Raw genomic sequence first — 25,388 nt, 5'->3', positions numbered from 1 at the left:
AAAGGAGTTCAATACACTTTGCTGAGTATATGAAGTGCTTTGTTTTCAAACCTCCAGCTAGGGGTGTAATCTGGAATCTTACCCTGCGCGGAGCTCCATAACCCTGGGTAGAAGGGACAACTTCATCCCGTTGAAGCTTAACACCTCCAAATGTCACAAGATTCATTAAAACTGCTGCCTGGAGGCTAGAGGTAGGCCCAAGGCCTTGCAGACCTTTCCCTGTAACTGTAAAAGGGGATAAATACACTTTGTGGTGTCAGTAATGTGTTGGTTATTCACACCTCCAGCTAGGGGTGACATCTGAAATCTTACCCTGCGCGGAGCTCCATAACCCTGGGTAGAAGGGACAACTTCATCCCCTTGAAGCTTAACACCTCCAAATGTCACAAGATTCATCAAAACTGGTGCCTGGATGCTGGAAGTAGGCCAAAGGCCTTTTCCGGGTACTGCAAAGGAGATAAATAGACTGTGCTGAGTATGTAAAGTGCTTTCTTTTCAAACGTGCAGCTAGGGGTGAAATCTGGAATCTTACCCGGTGCGGAGCTCCATAACTCTGGGTAGAAGGTACAACTTCATCCCCTTGAAGCTTAACACCTCCAAATGTCACAAGATTCATTAAAACTGCTGCCTGGAGGCTGGAGGTAGGCCCAAGGCCTTGCAGACCTTTCCCTGTAACTGTACAGGGGTTAAATAGACTCTGTTGTGTATGTGACTGGTTGGGTTTTCAAACATCTAGGCAGTGGTGATACCTGCAATCTTACCCTGCACGGAGCTCCATAACACTGGGTAGAAAGTACAACTTCATCCCCTTGAAGCTTAACACCTCCAAATGTCACAAGTATCAGTAAAACTGGTGCCTGGATGCTGGAAGTAGGCCCAAGGCCTTGCAGGCCTTCACCTGTAACTGCAAAGGAGTTCAATACACTTTGCTGAGTATATGAAGTGCTTTGTTTTCAAACCTCCAGCTAGGGGTGTAATCTGGAATCTTACCCTGCGCGGAGCTCCATAACCCTGGGTAGAAGGATCAACTTCATCCCCTTGAAGCTTAACACCTCCAAATGTCACAAGATTCATCAAAACTGGTGCCTAGATGCTGGAAGTAGTCCCAATGCCTTGCAGGACTTTTCCTGTAACTGCAAAGTAGTTAAATACACTTTGCTGAGTATGTGAAGTGCTTTGTTTTCAAACATCCAGCTATGGGTGAAATCTGGAATCTTACCCTGCGCGGAGCTCCATAACCCTGGGAAGAAGGTACAACTTCATCCCCTTGAAGCTTAACACCTCCAAATGTCACAAGATTCATTAAAACTGCTGCCTGGAGGCTGGAGGTAGGCCCAAGGCCTTGCAGACCTTTCTCTGTAACTGTAAAGGGGATAAATACACTTTGTGGTGTCAGTAATGTGTTGGTTATTCACACATCCAGCTAGGGGTGACATCTGAAATCTTACCCTGCGCGGAGCTCCATAACCCTTGGTAGAAGGGACAACTTCATCCCCTTGAAGCTTAACACCTCCAAATGTCACAAGATTCATTAAAACTGCTTCCTGGAGGCTGGAGGGAGGCCCAAGGCCTTGCAGACCTTTCCCTGTAACTGTACAGGGGTTAAATACACTTTTGGTGTCTGTAATGTGTTGGTTATTCACACATCCAGCTAGGGGTGACATCTGAAATCTTACCCGGTGCGGAGCTCCATGACCCTGGGTAGAAGGTACAGCTTCATCCCTTTGAAGCTTAACACCTCCAAATGTCACAAGATTCATCAAAACTGGTGCCTGGATGCTGGAAGTAGGCCAAAGGCCTTGCAGGCCTTTTCCTGCAACTGCAAAGGAGATAAATACACTGTGCTGAGTATGTAAAGTGCTTTCTTTTCAAACGTGCAGCTAGGGGTGAAATCTGGAATCTTACCCGGTGCGGAGCTCCATAACTCTGGGTAGAAGGTACAACTTCATCCCCTTGAAGCTTAACACCTCCAAATGTCACAAGATTCATTAAAACTGCTGCCTAGAGGCTGGAGGTAGGCCCAAGGCCTTTTGCAGACCTTTCCCTCTAACTGTAAAGGGGTTAAATAAAGTTTGTGGTGTCTGAGATGTGTTGGTTATTCACACATCCAGGCAGGGGAGATACCTGAAATCTTACCCTGGGCGGAGCTCCGTAAACCTGGGTAGAAGGTGCAACTTCATCCCCATGAAGCTGAACACCTCCAAATGTCTCAAGTATCACAAAAACAGGTGCCTGGAGGATGGAAACAGGCACAAGGCCATGCAGGCCTTTCCTGATACTGTGATGGGGTGAAATACACTATTTTGGGCTTGTGAAGTGTTTTGCTTTAAAACATCCAGCTAGGGGTGAAACTTTAAATCTTACCCAGCGCTGAGCTCCATAACCCTGGGTAGAAGGTGCAACTTCATCCCCTTGAAGTTGAAAACCACCAAATGTCACAGGTATCAGTAAAACTGGTGTTTGGAGGCTGGAAGTAGAGCCAAGACCTTGCAGGCCTTTCCTGATACTGTGAAGGGGTGCAATACACTTTATTGGGCATGTGAAGTGTTTTGCTTTCACACCTCCAGCTTGGGGTTAAACCTGAAATCTTACCCTGCGCGGAGCTCCATAACCGTGGGTAGAAGGTGCGACTTCATCCCCTTGAAGCTGAACACACTCCCAATGTCTCAAGTATCACAAAAACAGGTGCCTGGAGGCTGGAAACAGGCACAAGGCCTTGCAGGCCTTTCCTGATACTGTGATGGGGTGAAATACACTATATTGGGCTTGTGAAGTGTTTTGCTTTAAAACATCCAGCTAGGGGTGAAACTTTGAATCTTACCCTGCGCTGAGCTCCAGAACCCTGGGTAGAAGGTGCGACTTCATCCCCTTGAAGTTGAAAACCACCAAATGTCACAGGTATCAGTAAAACTGGTGTTTGGAGGCTGGAAGTAGGGCCAAGACCTTGCAGGCCTTTCCTGATACTGTGAAGGGGTGAAATACACTTTATTGGGCATGTGAAGTGTTTTGCTTTAACACCTCCAGCCAGGGGTGAAACCTTAAATCTTACCCAGCGCTGAGCTCCATGACCCTGGGTAGACAGTGTGACTTCATCCCTTGTAGCTTAACACCACCAAATGTCAATGGTTTCTGTAAAACTGGTGCCAGGAGGCTGGAAGTAGGACCAGGGCCTTGCAGGCCTTGCTCTGACACTGTAAAGGAGTTAAATACACATTTTCGTGTCTGGTAAGTGTTCTATTTTCACACCTCCAGCCTGGGATGAAACCTCAAATCTTACCCAGCGCTGAGCTCCATAACCCTGGGTAGAAGGTGCGACTTCATCCCCTTGAAGCGTAACACCTCCAAATGTCACAAAATTCATTAACACTGCTGCTTGGAGGCTGGAAGTAGGACCAAGGCCTTGCAGACCTTTCCCTGCAACTGTAAAGGGGTTAAATACACTTTGAGGTGCCTGAGATGTGATGGTTATTCACACATCCAGGCAGGGGGGGGGGAGGGGGGGGGGGGGCTACCTGAAATCTGACCCTGTGCGGAGCTCCATAACCCTGGGTAGAAGGTACAACTTCATCCCCTTGAAGCTTAACACCTCCAAATGTCACAAGTATTGGTAAAACTGGTGCCTGGAAGCTGTAAGTAAAGCCCAAGGCCTTGCAGGCCTTTTCCTGGACCTGCAAAGGAGTTAAATACACTTTGCTGAGTTTGTGAAGTGTTTTGTTTCAACACCTCCAGCTAGGGGTGACATCTGAAATCTTACCCTGCGCGGAGCTCCATGACCCTGGGTAGAAGGTACAACTTCATACCCTTTGAAGGTTAACACCTCCAAATGTCACAAGTATCAGTAAAACTGGTGCCTGGATGCTGGAAGTAGGCCCAAGGCCTTGCAGGCCTTTTCCTGGAACTGCAAAGGAGTTAAATACACTTTGTGGTGTCTGTAATGTGTTGGTTATTCACACATCCAGCTAGGGGTGACATCTGAAATCTTACCCTGCGCGGAGCTCCATAACCCTGGGTAGAAGGGACAACTTCATCCCCTTGAAGCTACTCACCTCCAAACGTCACAAGATTCATCAAAACTGGGGCCTGGATGCTGGAAGTAGGCCCAAGGCCTTGCAGGCCTTTTCCTGTAACTGCAAAGTAGTTAAATACACTTTGCTGAGTATGTGAAGTGCTTTGTTTTCAAACGTGCAGCTAGGGGTGAAATCTGGAATCTTACCCTGCGGGGAGCTCCATAACCCTGGGTAGAAGGTGTGACTTCTTCCCCTTAAAGCTTGACACCACCAAATGTCACAGGTATCAGTAAAACTTGTGCCTGGAGGGTGGAAGTAGGCCCAAGGCCTTGCAGGCCTTTCCTGATACTGCGAATGGGTGGAATACACTTTACTGGGCATGTGACGTGTTTTGCTTTAACACCTCCAGCCAGGGGTGAAACCTAAAATCTTACCCTGCGCGGAGCTCCATAACCCTGGGTAGAAGGTAGAACTTCATCCCCTTGAAGCTTAACACCTCCAAATGTCACAAGATTCATTAAAACTGCTGCCTGGAGGCTGGAAGTAGGCCCAAAGCCTTGCAGACCTTTCCCTGTAACTGTACAGGGGTTAAATACACTCTGTTGTGTATGTGATTTGTTGGGTTTTCACACATCTAGGCAGGGGTGATACCTGCATTCTTACCCTGCGGGGAGCTCCATAACCCTGGGTAGAAGGTGTGACTTCTTCCCCTTAAAACTTGACACCACCAAATGTCACAGGCATCAGTAAAACTTGTGCCTGGAGGCTGGAAGTAGGCCCAAGACCTTGCAGGCCTTTCCTGATACTGTGAATGGGGGAATACACTTTACAGGGCATGTGAGGTGTTTTGCTTTAACACCTCCAGCCAGGGGTAAAACCTAAAATCTTACCCTGTGCGGAGCTCCATAACCCTGGGTAGAAGGTGTGACTTCTTCCCCTTAAAGCTTGACACCACCAAATGTCACAGGTATCAGTAAAATGTGTGCCTGGAGGCTGGAAGTAGGCCCAAGGCCTTCCAGGCCTTTCCTGATACTGCGAATGGGTGGAATACACTTTACTGGGCATGTGTGGTGTTTTGCTTTAACACCTCCAGCCAGGGTTGAAACCTAAAATCTTACCCTGCGCGGAGCTCCATAACCCTGGGTAGAAGGTACAACTTCATTCCCTTGAAGCTTAACACCTCCAAATGTCACAATATTCATTAAAACTGCTTCCTGGAGGCTGGAGGGAGGCCCAAGGCCTTGCAGACCTTTCCCTGTAACTGTACAGGGGTTAAATACACTTTGCTGAGTATGTGAAGTGCTTTGTTTTCAAACATCCAGCTAGGGGTGAAATCTGGAATCTTACCCTGCGCGGAGCTCCATAACCCTGGGTAGAAGGGACAACTTCATCCCTTTGAAGCTTAACACCTCCAAATGTCACAAAATTCATCAAAACTGGTGCCTGGATGCTGGAAGTAGGCCCAAGGCCTTGCAGGCCTTTTCCTGGAACTGCAAAGGAGATAAATACACTTTGCTGAGTATGTGAAGTGCTTTGTTTTCAAACATCCAGCTAGGGGTGAAATCTGGAATCTTACCCTGCCCGGAGCTCCATAACCCTGGGTAGAAGGTACAACTTCATCCCCTTGAAGCTTAACACCTCCAAATGTCACAAGATTCACTAAAACTGCTGCCTGGAGACTAGAGGTAGGCCCAAGGCCTTGCAGACCTTTCCCTGTAACTGTAAAGGGGTTAAATACACTTTGTGGTGTCTGAGATGTGTTGGTTATTCACACATCCAGGCAGGGGTGATACCTGAAATCTTACCCTGCGCGGAGCTCCATAACCCTGGGTAGAAGGTACAACTTCATCCCCTTGAAGCTTAACATCTCCAAATGTCACAAGTATCAGAAAAACTTGTGCCTGGATGCTGGAAGTAGGCCCAAGACCTTGCAGGCCTTTCCTGATACTGTGAATGGGTGGAATACACTTTACTGGGCATGTGAGGTGTTTTGCTTTAACACCTCCAGCCAGGGGTGAAACCTAAAATCTTACCCTGTGCGGAGCTCCATAACCCTGGGTAGAAGGTGTGACTTCTTCCCCTTAAAGCTTGACACCACCAAATGTCACAGGTATCAGTAAAATTTGTGCCTGGAGGCTGGTAGTAGGTCCAAGGCCTTCCAGGCCTTTCCTGATACTGCGAATGGGTGGAATACACTTTACTGGGCATGTGTGGTGTTTTGCTTTAACACCTCCAGCCAGGGTTGAAACCTAAAATCTTAGCCTGCGCGGAGCTCCATAACCCTGGGTAGAAGGTACAACTTCATTCCCTTGAAGCTTAACACCTCCAAATGTCACAATATTCATTAAAACTGCTTCCTGGAGGCTGGAGGGAGGCCCAAGGCCTTGCAGACCTTTCCCTGTAACTGTACAGGGGTTAAATACACTTTGTGGTGTCTGTAATGTGTTGGTTATTCACACATCCAGCTAGGGGTGACATCTGAAATCTTACCCTGCGCGGAGCTCCATAACCCTGGGTAGAAGGGACAACTTCATCCCCTTGAAGCTAATCACCTCCAAATGTCACAAGATTCATCAAAACTGGTGCCTGGATGCTGGAAGTAGGCCCAAGGCCTTGCAGGCCTTTTCCTGGAACTGCAAAGTAGTTAAATACACTTTGCTGAGTGTGTGAAGTGCTTTGTTTTCAAACATCCAGCGATGGGTGAAATCTGGAATCTTACCCTGCGCGGAGCTCCATAACCCTGGGTAGAAGGTACAACTTCATCCCCTTGAAGCTTAACACCTCCAAATGTCACAAGATTCACTAAAACTGCTGCCTGGAGACTAGAGGTAGGCCCAAGGCCTTGCAGACCTTTCCCTGTAACTGTAAATGGGGTTAAATACACTTTGTGGTGTCTGAGATGTGTTGGTTATTCACACATCCAGGCAGGGGTGATACCTGAAATCTTACCCTGCGCGGAGCTCCATAACCCTGGGTAGAAGGTACAACTTCATCCCCTTGAAGCTTAACACCTCCAAATGTCACAAGTATCAGTAAAACTGGTGCCTGGATGCTGGAAGTAGGCCGAAGGCCTTGCAGGCCTTTTTCTGGAACTGCAAAGGAGTTCAATACACTTTTCTGAGTTTGTGAAGTGTTTTGTTTCAACACCTCCAGCTAGGGGTGACATCTGAAATCTTACCCTGCGCGGAGCTCCATAACCCTGGGTAGAAGGTACAACTTCATTCCCTTGAAGCTTAACACCTCCAAATGTCACAAGATTCATTAAAACTGCTGCCTGGAGGCTGGAGGTAGGCCCAAGGCCTTGGAGACCTTTCCCTGTAACTGTAAAGGGGTTAAATACACTGTGTGGTGTCTGTAATGTGTTGGTTATTCACACATCCAGCTAGGGGTGACATCTGAACTCTTACCCTGCGCGGAGCTCCATAACCCTGGGTAGAAGGTACAACTTTATTCCCTTGAAGATTAACACCTCCAAATGTCACAAGATTCATTAAAACTGCTGCCTGGAGGCAGGCCCAATGCCTTGCAGACCTTTCCCTGTAACTGTAAAGGGGTTAAATACACTTTGTGATGTCTGTAATGTGTTGGTTATTCACACATCCAGCTAGGGGGTGAAATCTGGAATCTTACCCGGTGCGGAGCTCCATAACCCTGGGTAGAAGGGACAACTTCATCCCCTTGAAGCTTAACACCTCCAAATGTCACAAGATTCATCAAAACTGCTGCCTGGAGGCTGTAGGTAGGCCCAAGGCCTTGCAGACCTTTCCCTGTAACTGTGCAGGGGTTAAATAGACTCTGTTGTGTATGTGATTTGTTGGGTTTTCACACGTCTAGGCAGGGGTGATACCTGCAATCTTACCCTGCGCGGAGCTCCATAACCCTGGGTAGAAGGTACAACTTCATCCCCTTGAAGCTTAACACCTCCAAATGTCACAAGATTCATTAAAACTGCTGCCTGGAGGCTAGAGGTAGGCCCAAGGCCTTGCAAACCTTTCCCTGTAACTGTAATTGGGTTAAATACACTTTGTGGTGTCAGTAATGTGTTGGTTGTTCACACATCCAGCTAGTGGTGTCATCTGAAATCTAACCCTGCGCGGAGCTCCATAACCCTGGGTAGAAGGGACAACTTCATCCCCTTGAAGCTTAACACCTCCAAATGTCACAAGATTCATCAAAACTGGTGCCTGGATGCTGGAAGTAGGCCCAAGGCCTTGCAGGCCTTTTCCTGGAACTGCAAAGGAGATAAATACACTTTGCTGAGTATGTGAAGTGCTTTGTTTTCAGACATCCAGCTAGGGGTGAAATCTGGATTCTTACCCTGCGCGGAGCTCCATAACCCTGGGTAGAAGGTACAACTTCATCACCTTGAAGCTTAACACCTCCAAATGTCACAAGATTCATCAAAACTGGTGCCTGGATGCTGGAAGTAGTCCCAATGCCTTGCAGGACTTTTCCTGTAACTGCAAAGTAGTTAAATACACTTTGCTGAGAATGTGAAGTGCTTTGTTTTCAAACATCCAGCTAGGGGTGAAATCTGGAATCTTACCCGGTGCGGAGCTCCATAACTCTGGGTAGAAGGTACAACTTCATACCCATTGAAGGTTAACACCTCCAAATGTCACAAGTATCAGTAAAACTGGTGCCTGGATGCTGGAAGTAGGCCCAAGGCCTTGCAGGCCTTTTCCTAGAACTGCAAAGGAGTTAAATACATTTGCTGAGTATATGAAGTGCTTTGTTTTCAAACCTCCAGCTAGGGGTGTAATCTGGAATCTTACCCTGAACGGAGCTCCATAACCCTGGGTAGAAGGTACAACTTGATACCCTTAAGGCTTAACACCTCCCAATGTCACAAGTATCAGTAAAACTGGTGCCTGGAGGCTGGAAGTTGGGCCAAGGCCTTGCAGGCCTTTTCCTGGAACTGCAAAGGAGTTAAATACTCTTTGCTGAGTATGTAAAGTGCCTTCTTTCCAAAGGTGCAGCTAGGGGGTGAAATCTGGAATCTTACCCGATGCGGAGCTCCATAACCCTGGGTAGAAGGGACAACTTCATCCCCTTGAAGCTTAACACCTCCAAATGTCACAAGATTCATCAAAACTGGTGCCTGGATGCTGGAAGTAGGCCCAAGGCCTTGCAGGCCTTTTCCTGGAACTGCAAAAGAGATAAATACACTGTGCTGAGTATGTAAAATGCTTTCTTTTAAAAGGTGCAGCTAGGGGTGAAATCTGGAATCTTACCCGGTGTGGAGCTCCATAACTCTGGGTAGAAGGTACAACTTCATCCCCTCTTTGAAGCTTAACACCTCCAAATGTCACAAGATTCATTAAAACTGCTTCCTGGAGGCAGGCCCAATTCCTTGCAGACCTTTCCCTGTAACTGTAAAGGGGTTAAATACACTTTGTGGTGTCTGTAATGTGTTGGTTATTCACACATCTAGGCAGGGGTGATACCTGCAATCTTACCCTGCGCGGAGCTCCATAACCCTGGGTAGAAGGTACAACTTTATCCCCTTGAAGCTTAACACCTCCAAATGTCACAAGATTCATTAAAACTGGTGCCTGGATGCGGGAAGTAGTCCCAATGCCTTGCAGGACTTTTCCTGTAACTGCAAAGTAGTTAAATACATTTTGCTGAGTATGTGAAGTGCTTTGTTTTCAAACATCCAGCTAGGGGTGAAATCTGAAATTTTACCCTGCGCGGAGCTCCATAACCCTGGGTAGAAGGTACAACCTCATCCCCTTGAAGCTTAACACCTCCAAATGTCACAAGATTCATTAAAACTGCTGCCTGGAGGCTAGAGGTAGGCCCAAGGCCTTGCAAACATTTCCCTGTAACTGTAATTGGGGTAAATACACTTTGTGGTGTCAGTAATGTGTTGGTTGTTCACACATCCAGCTAGGGGTGTCATCTGAAATCTAACCCTGCGCGGAGCTCCATAACCCTGGGTAGAAGGGACAACTTCATCCCCTTGAAGCTTAACACCTCCAAATGTCACAAGATTAATTAAAACTGCTGTTTGGAGGCTGTAGGTAGGCCCAAGGCCTTGCAGACCTTTCCCTGTAACTGTGCAGGGGTTAAATAGACTCTGTTGTGTATGTGATTTGTTGGGTTTTCACACGTCTAGGCAGGGGTGATACCTGCAATCTTACCCTGCGCGGAGCTCCATAACCCTGGGTAGAAGGTACAACTTCATCCCCTTGAAGCTTAACACCTCCAAATGTCACAAGATTCATTAAAACTGCTGCCTGGAGGCTAGAGGTAGGCCCAAGGCCTTGCAAACCTTTCCCTGTAACTGTAATTGGGTTAAATACACTTTGTGGTGTCAGTAATGTGTTGGTTGTTCACACATCCAGCTAGGGGTGTCATCTGAAATCTAACCCTGCGCGGAGCTCCATAACCCTGGGTAGAAGGGACAACTTCATCCCCTTGAAGCTTAACACCTCCAAATGTCACAAGATTCATCAAAACTGGTGCCTGGATGCTGGAAGTAGGCCCAAGGCCTTGCAGGCCTTTTCCTGGAACTGCAAAGGAGATAAATACACTTTGCTGAGTATGTGAAGTGCTTTGTTTTCAAACATCCAGCTATGGTTGAAATCTGGAATCTTACCCTGCGGGGAGCTCCATAACCCTGGGTAGAAGGTGTGACTTCTTCCCCTTAAAGCTTGACACCACCAAATGTCACAGGTATCAGTAAAACTTGTGCCTGGAGGGTGGAAGTAGGCCCAAGGCCTTGCAGGCCTTTCCTGATACTGCGAATGGGTGGAATACACTTTACTGGGCATGTGACGTGTTTTGCTTTAACACCTCCAGCCAGGGGTGAAACCTAAAATCTTACCCTGCGCGGAGCTCCATAACCCTGGGTAGAAGGTAGAACTTCATCCCCTTGAAGCTTAACACCTCCAAATGTCACAAGATTCATTAAAACTGCTGCCTGGAGGCAGGAAGTAGGCCCAAGGCCTTGCAGACCTTTCCCTGTAACTGTAAAGGGGTTAAATACACTTTGTGGTGTTTGAGATGTGTTGGTTATTCACACATCCAGCTAGGGGTGACATCTGAACTCTTACCCTGCGCGGAGCTCCATAACCCTGGGTAGAAGGTACAACTTCATCCCCTTGAAGCTTAACACCTCCAAATGTCACAAGTATCAGTAAAACTGGTGCCTGGATGCTGGAAGTAGGCCCAAGGCCTTGCAGGACTACCCCAATACTGTGAAGGGGTCAAATACACTTTATTGGGCATGTGAAGTGTTTTTCTTTAACACCTCCAGCCAGGGGTGAAACTTGAAAACTTACCCTGCACTGAGCTCCATAAGCCTGGGTAGAAGGTGTGACTTCCTCCCCTTGAAGCTTAACACCTCCAAATGTCACAAGATTCATTAAAACTGCTGCCTGAAGGCTGGAGGTAGGCCCAAGGCCTTGCAGACTTTTCCCTGTAACTGTAAGGGGGTTAAATACAGTTTGTGGTGTCTGAGATGTGTTGGTTATTCACACATCCATGCAGGGGTGATACCTGAAATCTTACCCTGTGCGGAGCTCCGTAACCCTGGGTAGAAGGTACAACTTCATCCCCTTGAAGGTTAACACCTCCAAATGTCACAAGAATCAGTAAAACTGTTGCCTGGAGACTGTAAGTAGTGACAAGGCCTTGCAGGCCTTTTCCTACAACTGCAATGGAGTTAAATACACTTTGCTGAGTGTGTGAAGTGTTTTGTTTCAACACCTCCAGCTAGGGGTGACATCTGAAATCTTACCCTGCCTGGAGCTCCATAACCCTGGGTAGAAGGTACAACTTCATCCCCTTGAAGCTTAACACCTCCAAATGTCACAAGTATCAGTAAAACTGGTGCCTGGATGCTGGAAGTAGGCCCAAGGCCTTGCAGGCCTTTTCCTGTAACTGCCAATGAGTTAACTGCACTTTGCTGAGTATATGAAGTGGTTTGTTTTCAAACCTCCATCTAGGGGTGAAATCTGAAATCTTACCCTGCGCGGAGCTCCAGAACCCTGGGTAGAAGGTACAACTTCATCCCCTTGAAGCTTAACACCTCCAAATGTCACAAGATTCACTAAAACTGCTACCTGGAGGCTGGAGGTAGGCCCAAAGCCTTGCAGACCTTTCCCTGTAACTGTACAGGGGTTAAATACACTCTGTTGTGTATGTGATTTGTTGGGTTTTCACACATCTAGGCAGGGGTGATACCTGCATTCTTACCCTGCGCGGAGCTCCATAACCCTGGGTAGAAGCGACAACTTCATCCCCTTGAAGCTTAACACTTCCAAATGTCACAAGTATCAGTAAAACTGGTGCCTGAATGCTGGAAGTAGGCCCAAGGCCTAGCAGGCCTTTTCCTGTTACAGCAAAGGAGTGACATACATTTTGCTGAGTATGTAAAGTGCTTTCTTTTCAAACGTGCAGCTAGGGGTGAAATCTGGAATCGTACCCCGTGCGGAGTTCCATAAACCTGGGTAGGAGGTACAACTTCATCCCCTTGAAGCTTAACACCTCCAAATGTCACAAGATTCATCAAAACTGGTGCCTGGAGGCTGGAAGTAGTCCCAATGCCTTGAAGGATTTGAGGGAAGTGTTTTACTTCTCCGCCTCCTCCCAAGGGGGAAACCTGCGATCTCCCCCTGTGCGTAGTTCCATAGCCCTGGGTAGAAGGAGCAACTGTATCCCTTTGAAGATTACCACCTCCAAATGTTACATGTATCAGAAATAAAATGGTGCCTGGAGGTTAGAAATAGGCCAAAGGCATTGCCGGCCTTTCCTGATAATGCAAAGGGGTGAAATACACTTCATTGGGCATGTGGGAGTCCGAATCAGAGCTCACCAGCCCTGGGTAGGAAAAGTGACTTTGTCCCCTTGAACCTAAAGAGTTAGTATAAAATTAATTTTAAAAAAATCTTTTTTTTTTTTTGCTTACCTCCAGCTAAGGGGGAAAACCGGAAATTTTACCCGGATCGGAGCTCCATAGCCTCGGGTAGAAACAGTGACTTTGTCCCCTTGAACCTAGAGAGTTGGTAAAAAAAAAAAAATGTTTATTATTTATAGTTATAAAAAAGCAATACAATAAAAATGTGCATATATAGTTTTTGTTTGGGGGGGGGCCGACCTCCAGCTAAGGGGGAAAACCGGAAATGTTACCCGGATCGGAGCTCCATAGCCTCGGGTAGAAACAGTGACTTTGTCCCCTTGAACCTAGAGAGTTAGTAAAAAAAAAAAAATAAAAAAAAAAAATGTTTATTATATATAGTTAAAAAAAAGCAATACAATAAAAATGTGTATATATAGTTTTTTTTTTTTTTTTGGGCCGACCTCCAGCTAAGGGGGAAAGCCGGAAATTTTACCCGAATCGGAGCTCCCCAGCCCTGGGTACAAGTAGTGCCATGGTCCCCTTGAACCAAACTGCCCACAAAGGAGGGGAAAAAAAAACGGAAACGGGTGCTTAAAGACCCACAGGGGCCCGTAAACGGTCATGATGGTTCGCTCAAAAAATTAGGATCCCACACCCACTTCCTATGGGCCGGCATGGGAACACTACTTTATGGAGTATTAAGCCCCCACGGAGTGGGGGCTTACAGCGCCCGGACGGGAGACAAAGTTGGAGTAAGCGCGGCCGTTCCGCCGCCCGGCCATCTGGTCGCTCGGCACACTGGGCCATCTGGTCACCGCACGATGGTGCGACCAGATGGCCAACTGAGCTGTGCGACCAGATGGCCCACTGAGCTTGGCGACCAGATGGCCGGGCGGCGGAACGGCCGCGCTACCTCCAACTTTGTCCCTCTTCCATGTTAAGCTGTAAGCCCCAAGGGGGCTTAATAGTCGGGAAACGGCAGGCCCATAGGGCCCAGGGCCGGGCTAAACCCACCGTAGGTCCGCGGGCAAGGGCTCCATGATGGCGAGCCCCTGGGCCGGGCTAACCCTGCCTTATCTCCCCAGGATAACGGGCCCCTGGGGCGGGCTAAACACGCCTTGGGTACCCAGTCCAGTGCTCCATGGTGGCGGGCTAAACACGCCTTATGGCCCCCAGACCAGGGCTCCATGATGGCGGGGCCCTGTGCCAGGCTAAACCTGCCTTATCTCCGCAGTCCAGGGCTCCATGATGGCGGGCCCCTGCGCAGGGCTAAACCTGCCTTATCTCCCCAGTTTCGGGCCCCAGGATAACGGGAACCTGGGGCGGTCTACACACGCCTTAGCTCCCCAGTCCAGGGCTCCATGACGGGGGGCCCCTTGAACCGGGCTGAACTGCCTTAGGTTACCAGTTTAGGGCTCCATGGTGGCGGGCCCCGGGGCCGGGCTAAGCACGCCTTATGGTCCCCAGACCAGGGCTCCATGATGGCGGGCCTCTGGGCCGGGCTAAACCTGCCTTATCTCTCCAGTTTCGGGTCCGAGGATAACGGGACCCTGGGGCGGGCTACACACGCCGTAGGTCCCCAGTCTAGAGCTTCATGACGGTGGTCCCATGAACCCGCCTTAGGTTACCAGTTTAGGGCTCAATGGTGACGGGGCCCTGGGCCGGGCTGAACCCGCCTTCCCGAGCAGAGTGGCTGCGGAGCAAATCCCCGGGTTCTGCCCTCCCGACCGAGTGTGGGCCTAGATGGCAGCCCTGCGCTGCAGGAATAATAGTTTAGACACAGCTCTCACACGACATGGTGGTCGGCTCTTAAAAGAGCCTTTGGGTTGTTTTGTCTTTTTTTTCCGTGGGCAAGTCGAGTGTTTAACCGCCGAATCCGTAGAGGGTGCGGCCCTGGCGCTTCAGGGCATAGACAACATCCATGGCGGTGACGGTCTTCCTCTTGGCGTGCTCGGTGTAGGTGACGGCGTCCCGGATCACGTTCTCCAGGAAAACCTTCAGCACTCCGCGGGTTTCCTCGTAGATGAGGCCGGAGATGCGCTTGACTCCGCCACGGCGCGCCAGGCGGCGAATGGCCGGCTTGGTGATGCCCTGGATGTTGTCCCGGAGCACCTTGCGGTGCCTCTTGGCGCCGCCTTTGCCGAGCCCCTTCCCTCCTTTGCCGCGTCCAGACATGTTCTCCTCTCGGTGCTATGAGCAGAAATGGTAGCTCAAGCCCCGCACCGGCTCATTATATGGAGGAGCTGCGGACCTGCGAGGGAGTCCAAGCGCCCGCCCCTGTGAGGCGGGAGAGCCCGAGCCCGGCCGCGGCCCGCCCTCTGCAGGGAGCGGGGGCTGGAGAGGCCGTTGCCGTTTGAAAAAGAGCGGGCTCCCAGCCCGCCTTTGTCATGGGTTGGCTCAGCTGCTGCCGCCGGCGCACAGACCACAGTCAAACACACGCACACGCCTCCCTTCCCGGCCCCCACTTGTGACCGGCCCGCCTAACCCTCTCGTTCCGTGCCCCCCTCCCAATATGAACAGAAGCCTCGGACATTTCTAAAGGAGCCCAACACACGTTAACGGCCTCACCGGCACCACCCCGCTGTGTGTGGCCGCCTGCAACCCCGTAACACTGTCCACGTCTCGCGCCCAAGGCACCTCCCTTCCCGGCCCCCACCTCTGACCGCGGCCCGCCTAACCCTCTCGTTCGGTGCCCCTACCAAATATGAACAGGAGCCTCGGACATGTTTAAATGGAGCCAACACCCGTTAACGGTCTCCCCCCCCCCCCCCCGCTGTGTGTGACCGCCTAAACCCCGTAACACTGTCCACGTCTCGCGCTTAAGGCACCTCCCTTCACGGCCCCCACTTGTGACCGCGGCTCACCTAACTCCCTCGTTCGGTGCCCCCCTCCCAAATCTGAGCAGAAGGCTCCGAAATGTTCTAATGGAGCCAACACGTTAACGGCCTCACCCCGCTGCGTTTGACCGCCTGCGACCTCGTAACACTGCCCACATCTCACGCCCGGCTGGGGCAAGCCTGCAAAATGCCACCCCCCCCCCCCCCCCATAATTTAAAAATATATATTTATATATGGTTTGAAAAAGAGCGCGCTCCCTACCCGCATCATGGTCAGGGGCTCCCGATCTGACTCAGCAGCTGTCGCCGGTGCACTGATCACAGTCAGACACACACACTCCACCCTTCCAGGACCCCCACTTGTCACAGCGGCCCGCCTAACCCTCGCGTTCGGTGCCCGCTCGGCTGGGGCAAGTCTGCACAATGGGTCCCATAAAATTAAAATGCTATACGTACATATATATTAAAAAAAAAAACATTAATATGGTCGGCCTCATGCTAGGCTTAGGGACGTGGCAACATGTATGTGTACGGCCGAGAGCTTGGGCATGCCCTCCCCTACAAAGGTACAGGTGCGGGCGCTGCCGCATCTATGAAGCCGCCAGAGTGTAACACCATGGCACGGATACGCTCTTTGATGGAGTCTGTGGACGGCCCTGAAAAGAGCCTTTGTGTTTAGGGTGTGTTTCCACGGTGGTCTGCGGGCCTTTACTTGCTTGCTTTGCCCTGTGCCTTGTGGCTCTCGGTTTTCTTGGGCAGCAGCACGGCCTGGATGTTGGGCAGGACTCCTCCCTGGGCGATGGTGACTCGCCCCAGCAGCTTGTTCAGCTCCTCGTCGTTGCGGATGGCCAGCTGGAGATGTCTGGGGATGATGCGGGTCTTCTTGTTGTCCCGGGCCGCGTTGCCAGCCAGCTCCAGGATCTCAGCGGTCAGGTACTCCAGCACTGCAGCCAGATAGACGGGAGCACCGGCACCCACCCTCTCGGCGTAGCTTCCCTTCCGGAGCAGCCTGTGCACACGGCCCACGGGGAACTGGAGGCCGGCCCTGGAAGAGCGTGTCTTGGCCTTGGCGCGGGCCTTTCCTCCCTGCTTTCCGCGTCCAGACATGGCGATCGATCTAAGGTCTCAGTCACACGACAGCGAGAATGGTACTGCTCTTCCTGCTGGACTCCGGTAATATAAAGACTTCGGGAGCGTCTGATTGGTTGACAGCTAGTCGCTGATAGTACTTCTCATTGGAGGGAGGCGAGCTTCTGTTTTGCCAATCAGAGTCCCAGAACCGCATCACAGTAGGAAGTGGGGGCCCTGCCTATGACTGCCAATGAGAAGGGAGAGCCGGAAAGAAGCTGCTTTGCACGCCCAGGCTATAAATACAAGTGCCGGGCGCTTAGACTTTATTTCTCTCGGCTCCACAGCACGCGGTGAAAGATCCTCGACCATGCCTGAACCAGCCAAGTCCGCGCCGGCTCCCAAGAAGGGCTCCAAGAAAGCGCTTTCCAAGCCGCCCAAGAAGGACGGGAAGAAGCGCAAGAGGAGCAGGAAGGAAAGCTATGCCATCTACATTTACAAAGTGATGAAGCAGGTGCACCCGGACACCGGCATCTCTTCCAAGGCCATGGGCATCATGAACTCCTTCGTGAACGACATCTTTGAGCGCATCGCTTCAGAGTCTTCCAAACTGGCCCTCTACAACTCGCGGCGCACCATCACCTCACGGGAGATCCAGACCGCAGTCCGCCTTCTACTGCCCGGAGAGCTGGCCAAGCACGCCGTGTCGGAGGGCACCAAGGCCGTCACCAAGTACACCAGCGCCAAGTAAGGCTTCCAGGCGCACCCCAACGAACACAACGGCTCTTTTAAGGGCCAACCACTTTCTCCCCTAAGAGCTAATGTAACTCTAGTATGACAGAAGAATATGTGTTTTTTAGAAGGGTAATGTTGAGCGCAGAAAGCGCCGCTCTCCCGGGGTTTGCTGCACACCGAGGGACGATGGAGCAGGCAACCCGTTTTGCCTCTTTCAATAAACATGTCTATATGAATGAGCCCTCTTTGGGACCAAGTGCCACCTATACACTGTAATGTAACGATGATGTCAAATAAACCTGCTGGCAATTCACACAGCTACTCCCGGGCAATTTGCTTTCCATGGTATGGGCGAGCAGCTTTCATGTGTGCCGGTTTAATTAACGTTGTGTTTGTATTTCCAGACCCGGGGGAACGGCTACAATCCGCCCCGGGGCAAACGCTACCGAAATCAGACACATGAACCCCATGTACCGGGAGCACAGATGCCTCATAGCGCTGGCTGGTGACCAGCGGATCCCTGCCTCCATTAAATGAAGGGCACATTGACGAGGTGTTTGTGCACTGTGAAGACTGAAGGCTCTGGTCACCCCCAGAGCCTGTATAAGTTGCCCAGTACTCGTGGTACTCTCCGAACCCGATGTACCGGGAGCACAGATGACCAAAAGCGGTGGCTTGTGACCCGCGGATCCCTACCACAACCCTCTACCCAAACAACGCTTCAAATGAAGGGCACGTGGATGAGGTGTTTGTGCACTGTGGACACCGAGTGCTCTGGTTTCCCCAGAAGCGGTATAAGTTGCCCGGTGCTCGTGGTATTCACAGCCCCTCCTCCCTAACCTGTAGACCATGGCAGATAAGAGAAGCTCAAAGGTGACAGGGTGGTGGCCCTTAAAAGAGCCGTTGTGGTGGTGGTTCGGGTCGGTCGCCTTAGGCCCTCTCGCCTCGGATGCGACGGGCCAGCTGGATGTCCTTGGGCATGATGGTCACCCTCTTGGCGTGGATGGCGCACAGGTTGGTGTCCTCGAAGAGCCCGACCAGGTAGGCCTCGCTGGCCTCCTGCAGGGCCATGACGGCGGAGCTCTGGAAGCGCAGGTCGGTCTTGAAGTCCTGGGCGATCTCCCTCACCAAGCGCTGGAAGGGCAGCTTGCGGATGAGGAGCTCGGTGGACTTCTGGTAGCGGCGGATCTCGCGGAGAGCCACGGTGCCGGGCCGGTAGCGGTGAGGCTTCTTGACTCCGCCGGTGGCAGGCGCGCTCTTGCGGGCTGCCTTGGTGGCCAGCTGCTTGCGGGGCGCTTTGCCGCCGGTGGACTTGCGGGCTGTCTGCTTGGTGCGGGCCATGGCGGGCGCGGTCTCTCTCAGCGACGAGCGAGGAAGAATGGCGTCTACCGGGGAAAGAGCCCTATTTATTCCCTCTCAGACGGAGGGCTGCTCTGGTTGGCTGAAGAGACCGCCCCACGTTCGAAAATAGCCCGCGGTGTGCAACGATTGGTTACTGAACGGGAGGCTGCAGCCTAGCTGTCCAATGAGCGGTGGATAAAAGAGAAGCCTCCGGTTGGATGACGTGACTTGGAGCCGGAGCCCGCGCCTCGGCCAGCCTTTGTCTCCGTGTCCGTCCATCCACTTGTAGTCACGCCGACGACTCGACCCCGGTCCCCGGGAGAGGAGCCCGAGATGTCATAAGCACACTGCCCATGGTCACCCTGGAACACTCCCCCGTTACCTGCGCTCGAGTCTGCCCGGGTACAGTGAAAGCACCAACACACACACACACACGTTTATAATAAACCAAGGTCTTATGACTCCCAGACCCCCTTCTTACCCGCCCCTGCTCACCCTGGAACACCCCTCCCCCCCCCCCCCCCCCGTTACCTACTGCTCGATTGAAAGTGCACAATCGTCTGCTTTATGCAGACACTATTTCGAGTCTGCCCGGGTACAGTGAAAGCACCGAGACACACACGTTATTGCACATGTATTATAAACGGAGGTCTTATAACTCCCAGACCCCCTTATTGTCTATGTATTGTGTATGTTATACCGATTTCAATCCACGCAGCACCGAAAGAGCCGTTTATATGGCCAAGATCACACGCGGCACTCGCGCGTGGAAAGGTGCGCTATGGATGCATTGTGCTGTTTATTTTTGAGAAGTGGGGCATTGGGTGGGTGCAAAGGTGGGGATGAACACGCTCTCTTCTAGACAGGGTGGTGGCCCTTAAAAGAGCCGTTGTGTTTGCAGTGTCTCGGTGCAAGCCCTTACTTCTTCTTGGGCGCTGCCTTTTTGGGCTTCGCTGCTTTGGGCTTGGCTGCCTTGGGTTTGACTACCTTGGCAGGGCTTTTCTTGGCTACTTTGGGCTTCGCCGCCTTGGCTTTCGCTGGGCTCTTGGCAGCCTTCTTGGCGGGGGCAGCCTTGGGCTTCTTGGGGCTCTTGGCTGCCGCTGGCTTCTTGACCTTCTTCGGGCTCTTCTTGACCCCCGCGGGAGCCTTTTTGGGCTTCTTGGCTGCAGGGGCAGCTTTCTTGGCCGCTGGCTTCTTGGTCTTGGAGGCTGACTTCTTGGCCGCCTTCTTGCCCTCCAGCTGCTTCTTATTCACCTTGAAGGATCCGGAGGCCCCGGTGCCTTTCAGCTGAGCTAGGGCCCCTTTGCTGACCAGGCTCTTGAGGGAGACCTTAACGCGGCTCTTGTTCTTGTCCGCATCGTAGCCGGCGGCGGTCAGCGCCTTCTTCAAGGCCACCAGGGAGACTCCCTTCCTCTCGGCCGAGGCGGTCACGCACTTCAGGATCAGATCGGACACGCTGGGACCGGAAGGCTTCTTGGCCTTGGAGGCCCCCGCTGCTTTCTTCTGCTTCTTCTTGGGGGCGACCTCAGCGGGAGGAGCCGCGGCGGCTGGAGCGGTTTCTGCCATTGCTATGCAAGTCTCGACGCTGACGCTGTCACAGAACAGAAATGTACCTCCCCGGCCCGAGCCCCGTGCATATATAGGGAGGAGCCAGCCCCTGATTGGTCCCGAGGAGAGAGGGCTGTGCGAGGCGCACTCGGCTCTCTGCTCCGAGCAGACTTTTGTGTTTCCTACCATCGGAGTTTCTAAGTTTTAAAACACAATCAGTTAAACACACGCTCCCATGCACACATGAAAAGAAGCCCAGCTTCAGCCCCTTCCCGTGCCCGCCCCCGTTTCAGCCGACCCCGTCCTCAGAGGCTTGCAATCCGCCGTGAATCTCTGCCCTCCCCCGGTGGCTGACGCCTCCGTGACCGGAATCCCGGGCTCCGGGACCCTTTTCCCCGGTCCACCCTCGCGCTCTGAGGCCGGGAGCGGCGGCCCGCGGGCGGGAGGGGCCTCCTGCAGGGAGCGGGCCAAGTGGCGTCACCATGGGGCTCCGGGGGCCGCGGGGAGCGCCTCCTGCACCGGGCCGAAGTAACACAGGGCTCCGCCGGCCGAGCGCGGGGAGCGGAGACAACGCCAGGGAGACCCGGCCCGGGGGTCAGGGGGGGCCCTCGCCGCGCGCCTGCACCCTCGGCTGTGGCACCCAAGGCTCGGGGGCAGCCGGGGGGACTTTCACAAGCAGCGGGGCACGGTCCGGCATCAAGACTCACGGGCATCACAAGGCGGCTGCGCGCTGGTAGCTTCACATGCAGGCAGAGGGCATTCACTGCCAAGCACCGAGCTGGACGAGACGGGGGCACAGTAAACATAATAAACACACAGTGACACCACAGAGGCAGGCGGCCGAGTTAGACCTACATGTTTAATGGCACCCAGAGTGAGAGCAGAGGGTGTGAATGCACCTGAAACGGTGACCCCAGTACCTGCACGGAGGCCCTCTGCTGAGCTGATTTTCACAGCTGGAGTTAGGTTTACATCTCAGGTGACATCTTTGGACGGGACCCGACCATAACAACGCGGTCAAAACACCGCTGTACATTTCGATCGCTGCATTTACAACGCAAGTCTTCTCCACGACTTGCACGGGAGGGCGCACTAGACTAAGGAATAGTGCGATTTACAATTCCAACACCTTCCCTACCTTACTTAGGCTGGAGTTGGAATAGTAAATCATACTATTCCTAAGTGTAGAGCGCCCTCCCGCGCAAGTCGTGGAAATCCCCTAAAACAGCAATGTAATGTACCGCAATCTAATTGTTACAACATACATCCCACACTACAGAGTGAGGCCTTTGACTATCACTGTTGTATTGAGCTCGATGGCTGGGGTGGGGACCACTCCTGAATCAAATGGGATGTCAAGAGTGCGACCTGTGCCCACAAATCAGATTCTGCGCATGGCAGCCTGATTGAGGTCCAATTACAGGGTTTCGCCTTGTATGTAGGTAGAAGGAAACACAAAGAAAACACTTCACATAGTCCAAAACGTACATGAACACCATTCACAGTTTCAGATCTTACCCTTCAGGTACCCAGGCCCATTCCTAGCTTCCAGGAACCTGTTCTAGTAATATATCTGACACTATGAGGTTTCCAGAATCAAGGGGACAAAGTCAGTCCTTCTACCCCGAGATATGGAGCTCCGCACAGGGAAAGATTTCACGCCTTTCCCTGGGATGGAGGTGTAAGAATAAAATACTTCACATGGACCAAAACTGCACAAAAAAAACAGTCACCATATCAGAATAGAGCCTTCAGGGCACTGGGGCATTTCTAGCCTCCAGGGACCTGCTTTAGTGATATTTGTGACATTATGGGGTTTTCAGATTCAAGGGCACTAAGTCACTCTTTCTACCCAGGGATTTGGAGCTCCACGCAGGGCAAGATTCAACATTTCCCTCACGGGTGGAGGTGAAGAAATGAAAACACTTCACCTAGCCTAAAAGGTACATGCACCCATTTGAAATATCATGCCTTGGCCTGTAGAGACATGGGCACATTTCTATTCACCAAACACACGTTTTAGTGATAATTGTGAAATTATGATGTGCTCAGCTGCAAGGGGACAATGGCATTCCTTCTACCCAGAACTACGGAGCTCGGCATAGGGTAAGATTTCAGCCTTTCCCCTTGGATTTGAGGGAAGCGTTTTACTTCTCCGCCTGCATCCAAGAGGAAAACCTGCAATCTCCCCCTCTGCTTAGTTCCATAGCCCTGGGTAGAAGGAGCAACTGTATCCCTTTGAAGATTAACATCTCCAAATGTTACATGTGTCACAAAAAATGGTGCCTGGAGGTTAGAAATAGGCCAAAGGCATTGCATGCCTTTCCTGATAATGCAAAGGGGTGAAATACACTTCATTGGGCATGTGAAGTGTTTTGTTTTCACACCTCCAGCCATGGGTTAAACCTGAAATCTTACCCTGCGCTGAGCTCCATATCCCTGGGTAGTAGGTGCCAGTTCATCCCCTTGAAGTTGAAAACCTGCATATGTCACAAGCATCAGTAAAACTGGTGCCCGGAGCCAGGAAACAAGCACAAGGCCTTGCAGGCCTTGTCCTGATACTGTAAAGGGGTGCACTTCACTTTATTGACCATGTGAAGGGTTTTCTTTTCACACCTCTAGCCAGGGGAATAACCAGAAATCTTACCCTGCGCGGAGCTCCTTAACCCTGGGTAGAAGGTGTGACTTACTCCCCTTGAAGCTTAACACCACCAAATGTCACAGATATCAGTAAAATTGGTGCCTGAAGGCTGGAAGTAGGCCCAAGGCCTTGCAGGCCTTTTCCTGTTACTGCAAAGGAGTTAAATACACTTTGCTGAGTATGTAAAGTGCTTTCTTTTCAAACGTGCAGCTAGGGGTGAAATCTGTAATCTTACCCTGCGCTGAGCTCCATAACCCTGGGTAGAAGGTGCGTCTTCATCCCCTTGAAGTTGAACACCTACAAATGTCACAACTATCAGTACAACTGATGCCTGGAGGCTGGAAGTAGGCCCAAGGCCTTGCAGGCCTTTCCTGATACTGTGAAGGAGTGAAATACACTGTATTGGGCATGTGAAGTGTTTTGCTTTAACACCTACAGCAGGGGTGAAACCTGAAATCTTACCCTGCGCTGAGCTCCATGACCCTGGGTAGACAGTGTGACTTCATACCCTTGTAGCCTAACAACCCCAAATGACTTCGGTATCGGTAAAACTGGTGCCAGAAGGCTGGAAACACACCCAGGGCCTTGCTGGCCTAGCTCCGACACTGTAAAGGAGTTAAATGCACTTTGTTGTGTATGGTAAGTGTTCTATTTTCACACCTCCAGCCTGGGGTGAAACCTGAAATCTTACCCTGCGCGGAGCTCCATAACACTGGGTAGAAGGTGCGACTACATCCCCTTGAAGCTGAACACCTCCAAATGTCACAAGTTTTAAAAAAACAGGTGCCTGGAGTCTGGAAACAGGCAAAAGGTCATGTTTTGATACTGTAAAGGAGTGAAGTACACTTTATTGAGCATGTGAAGTGTTGTGCTTTATCAGCTCCAGCAAGGGGAATAACCTGAAATCTTACCCTGCGCTGAGCTCCTCAACCCTGGGTAGAAGGTGTGACTACTTCCCCTTGAAGCTTAACACTACTAAATGTCACAGGTATCAGTACAATTGGTGCCTGCAGCCTGGAAGTAGGCCCAAGGCCTTGCAGACCTTTCCTGATACTGTAAAGGGGTTAAATACACTTTGTTGTGTATGTGATGTGTTGGGTTTTCACACATCCAGGCAGGGGTGATACCTGAAATCTTACCCTGCGCGGAGCTCCATAACCCTGGGTAGGAGGTACAACTTCAACCCCTTGAAGCTGAACACCTCCAAATGTCACAATTATCACAAAAACAGGTGCCTGGAGACTGGAAACAGGCACAAGGTCATGCAGGCCTTGTCCTGATACTGTAAAGGAGTGAAATACACTTTGTCGTGTATGGCTAGTGTTCTATTTTCACACCTCCAGCTTGGGGTTAAACCTGAAATCTTACCCTGCGCGGAGCTCCATAACCCTGGGTAGAAGGTGCGACTTCATCCCCTTGAAGCTGAACACACTCCAAATGTCTCAAGTATCACAAAAACAGGTGCCTGGAGGCTGGAAACAGGCACAAGGCCTTGCAGGCCTTTCCTGATACTGTGATGGGGTGAAATACACTATATTGGGCTTGTGAAGTGTTTTGCTTTAAAACATCCAGCTAGGGGTGAAACTTTAAATCTTACCCTGCGCTGAGCTCCATAACCCTGGGTAGAAGGTGCGACTTCATCCCCTTGAAGTTGAAAACCACCAAATGTCACAGGTATCAGTAAAACTGGTGTTTGGAGGCTGGAAGTAGGCCCAAGACCTTGCAGGCCTTTCCTGATACTGTGAAGGGGTGAAATGCACTTTATTGGGCATGTGAAGTGTTTTGCTTTAACACCTCCAGCCAGGGGTGAAACTTTAAATCTTACCCAGCGCTGAGCTCCATGACCCTGGGTAGACAGTGTGACTTCATCCCTTGTAGCTTAACACCACCAAATGTCACTGGTTTCTGTAAAACTGGTGCCAGGAGGCTGGAAGTAGGCCCAGGGCCTTGCAGGCCTTGCTCTGGCACTGTAAAGGAGTTAAATACACATTTTCGTGTCTGGTAAGTGTTCTATTTTCACACCTCCAGCCTGGGATGAAACCTCAAATCTTACCCTGCGCTGAGCTCCATGTCCCTGGGTAGAAGGTGCGACTTCATCCCCTTGAAGCGTAACACCTCCAAATGTCACAAAATTCATTAAAACTGCTGCTTGGAGGCTGGAAGTAGGGCCAAGGCCTTGCAGACCTTTCCCTGCAACTATAAAGGGGTTAAATACACTTTGCTGAGTATATGAAGTGCTTTGTTTTCAAACCTCCAGCTAGGGGTGTAATCTGGAATCTTACCCTGCGCGGAGCTCCATAACCATGGGTAGAACGTACAACTTCATACCCTTTGAAGGTTAACACCTCCAAATGTCACAAGTA

The 25,388-nt window shown here is 51.1% G+C and overlaps 5 protein-coding genes across 5 annotated transcripts; 1 reads left to right on the top strand and 4 right to left on the bottom strand.

Annotated features, from left to right (window-relative positions):
* Positions 1 to 14,610: 14,610 nt before the first annotated feature.
* On the bottom strand, positions 14,611 to 15,066 carry LOC147663987 (histone H4). Its single transcript, XM_086950055.1, has one exon. The coding sequence runs from the start codon at positions 15,028 to 15,030 to the stop codon at positions 14,719 to 14,721; it is 312 nt and encodes a 103-aa protein (XP_086806181.1). The 5' UTR covers positions 15,031 to 15,066; the 3' UTR covers positions 14,611 to 14,718.
* A 1,334-nt stretch (positions 15,067 to 16,400) lies between these two features.
* Positions 16,401 to 16,799, bottom strand: LOC147663986 (histone H2A type 2-C-like). Its single transcript, XM_086950123.1, has one exon. It carries the CDS (start codon positions 16,797 to 16,799, stop codon positions 16,401 to 16,403), a length of 399 nt encoding a protein of 132 aa, XP_086806249.1.
* A 214-nt stretch (positions 16,800 to 17,013) lies between these two features.
* LOC147663985 (histone H2B type 1-K-like) lies at positions 17,014 to 17,540 on the top strand. Its single transcript, XM_086950041.1, has one exon. The coding sequence runs from the start codon at positions 17,014 to 17,016 to the stop codon at positions 17,509 to 17,511; it is 498 nt and encodes a 165-aa protein (XP_086806167.1). The 3' UTR covers positions 17,512 to 17,540.
* Positions 17,541 to 18,425: 885 nt separating this feature from the next.
* On the bottom strand, positions 18,426 to 18,836 carry LOC147663984 (histone H3). The gene has a single exon (XM_086950122.1). It carries the CDS (start codon positions 18,834 to 18,836, stop codon positions 18,426 to 18,428), a length of 411 nt encoding a protein of 136 aa, XP_086806248.1.
* An 868-nt stretch (positions 18,837 to 19,704) lies between these two features.
* LOC147663983 (histone H1.01-like) lies at positions 19,705 to 20,427 on the bottom strand. The gene has a single exon (XM_086950049.1). It carries the CDS (start codon positions 20,400 to 20,402, stop codon positions 19,755 to 19,757), a length of 648 nt encoding a protein of 215 aa, XP_086806175.1. The 5' UTR covers positions 20,403 to 20,427; the 3' UTR covers positions 19,705 to 19,754.
* Between the last annotated feature and the right edge of the window lie 4,961 nt (positions 20,428 to 25,388).

The sequence above is a fragment of the Lissotriton vulgaris genome, unplaced genomic scaffold (assembly GCF_964263255.1).
Source record: "Lissotriton vulgaris unplaced genomic scaffold, aLisVul1.2 SCAFFOLD_728, whole genome shotgun sequence".
NCBI classification, from domain to species: Eukaryota; Metazoa; Chordata; class Amphibia; order Caudata; family Salamandridae; genus Lissotriton; species Lissotriton vulgaris.
The sequence above is the reverse complement of the archived record's forward strand: the minus strand, read 5'-3'. Positions and strand labels throughout refer to the sequence as shown.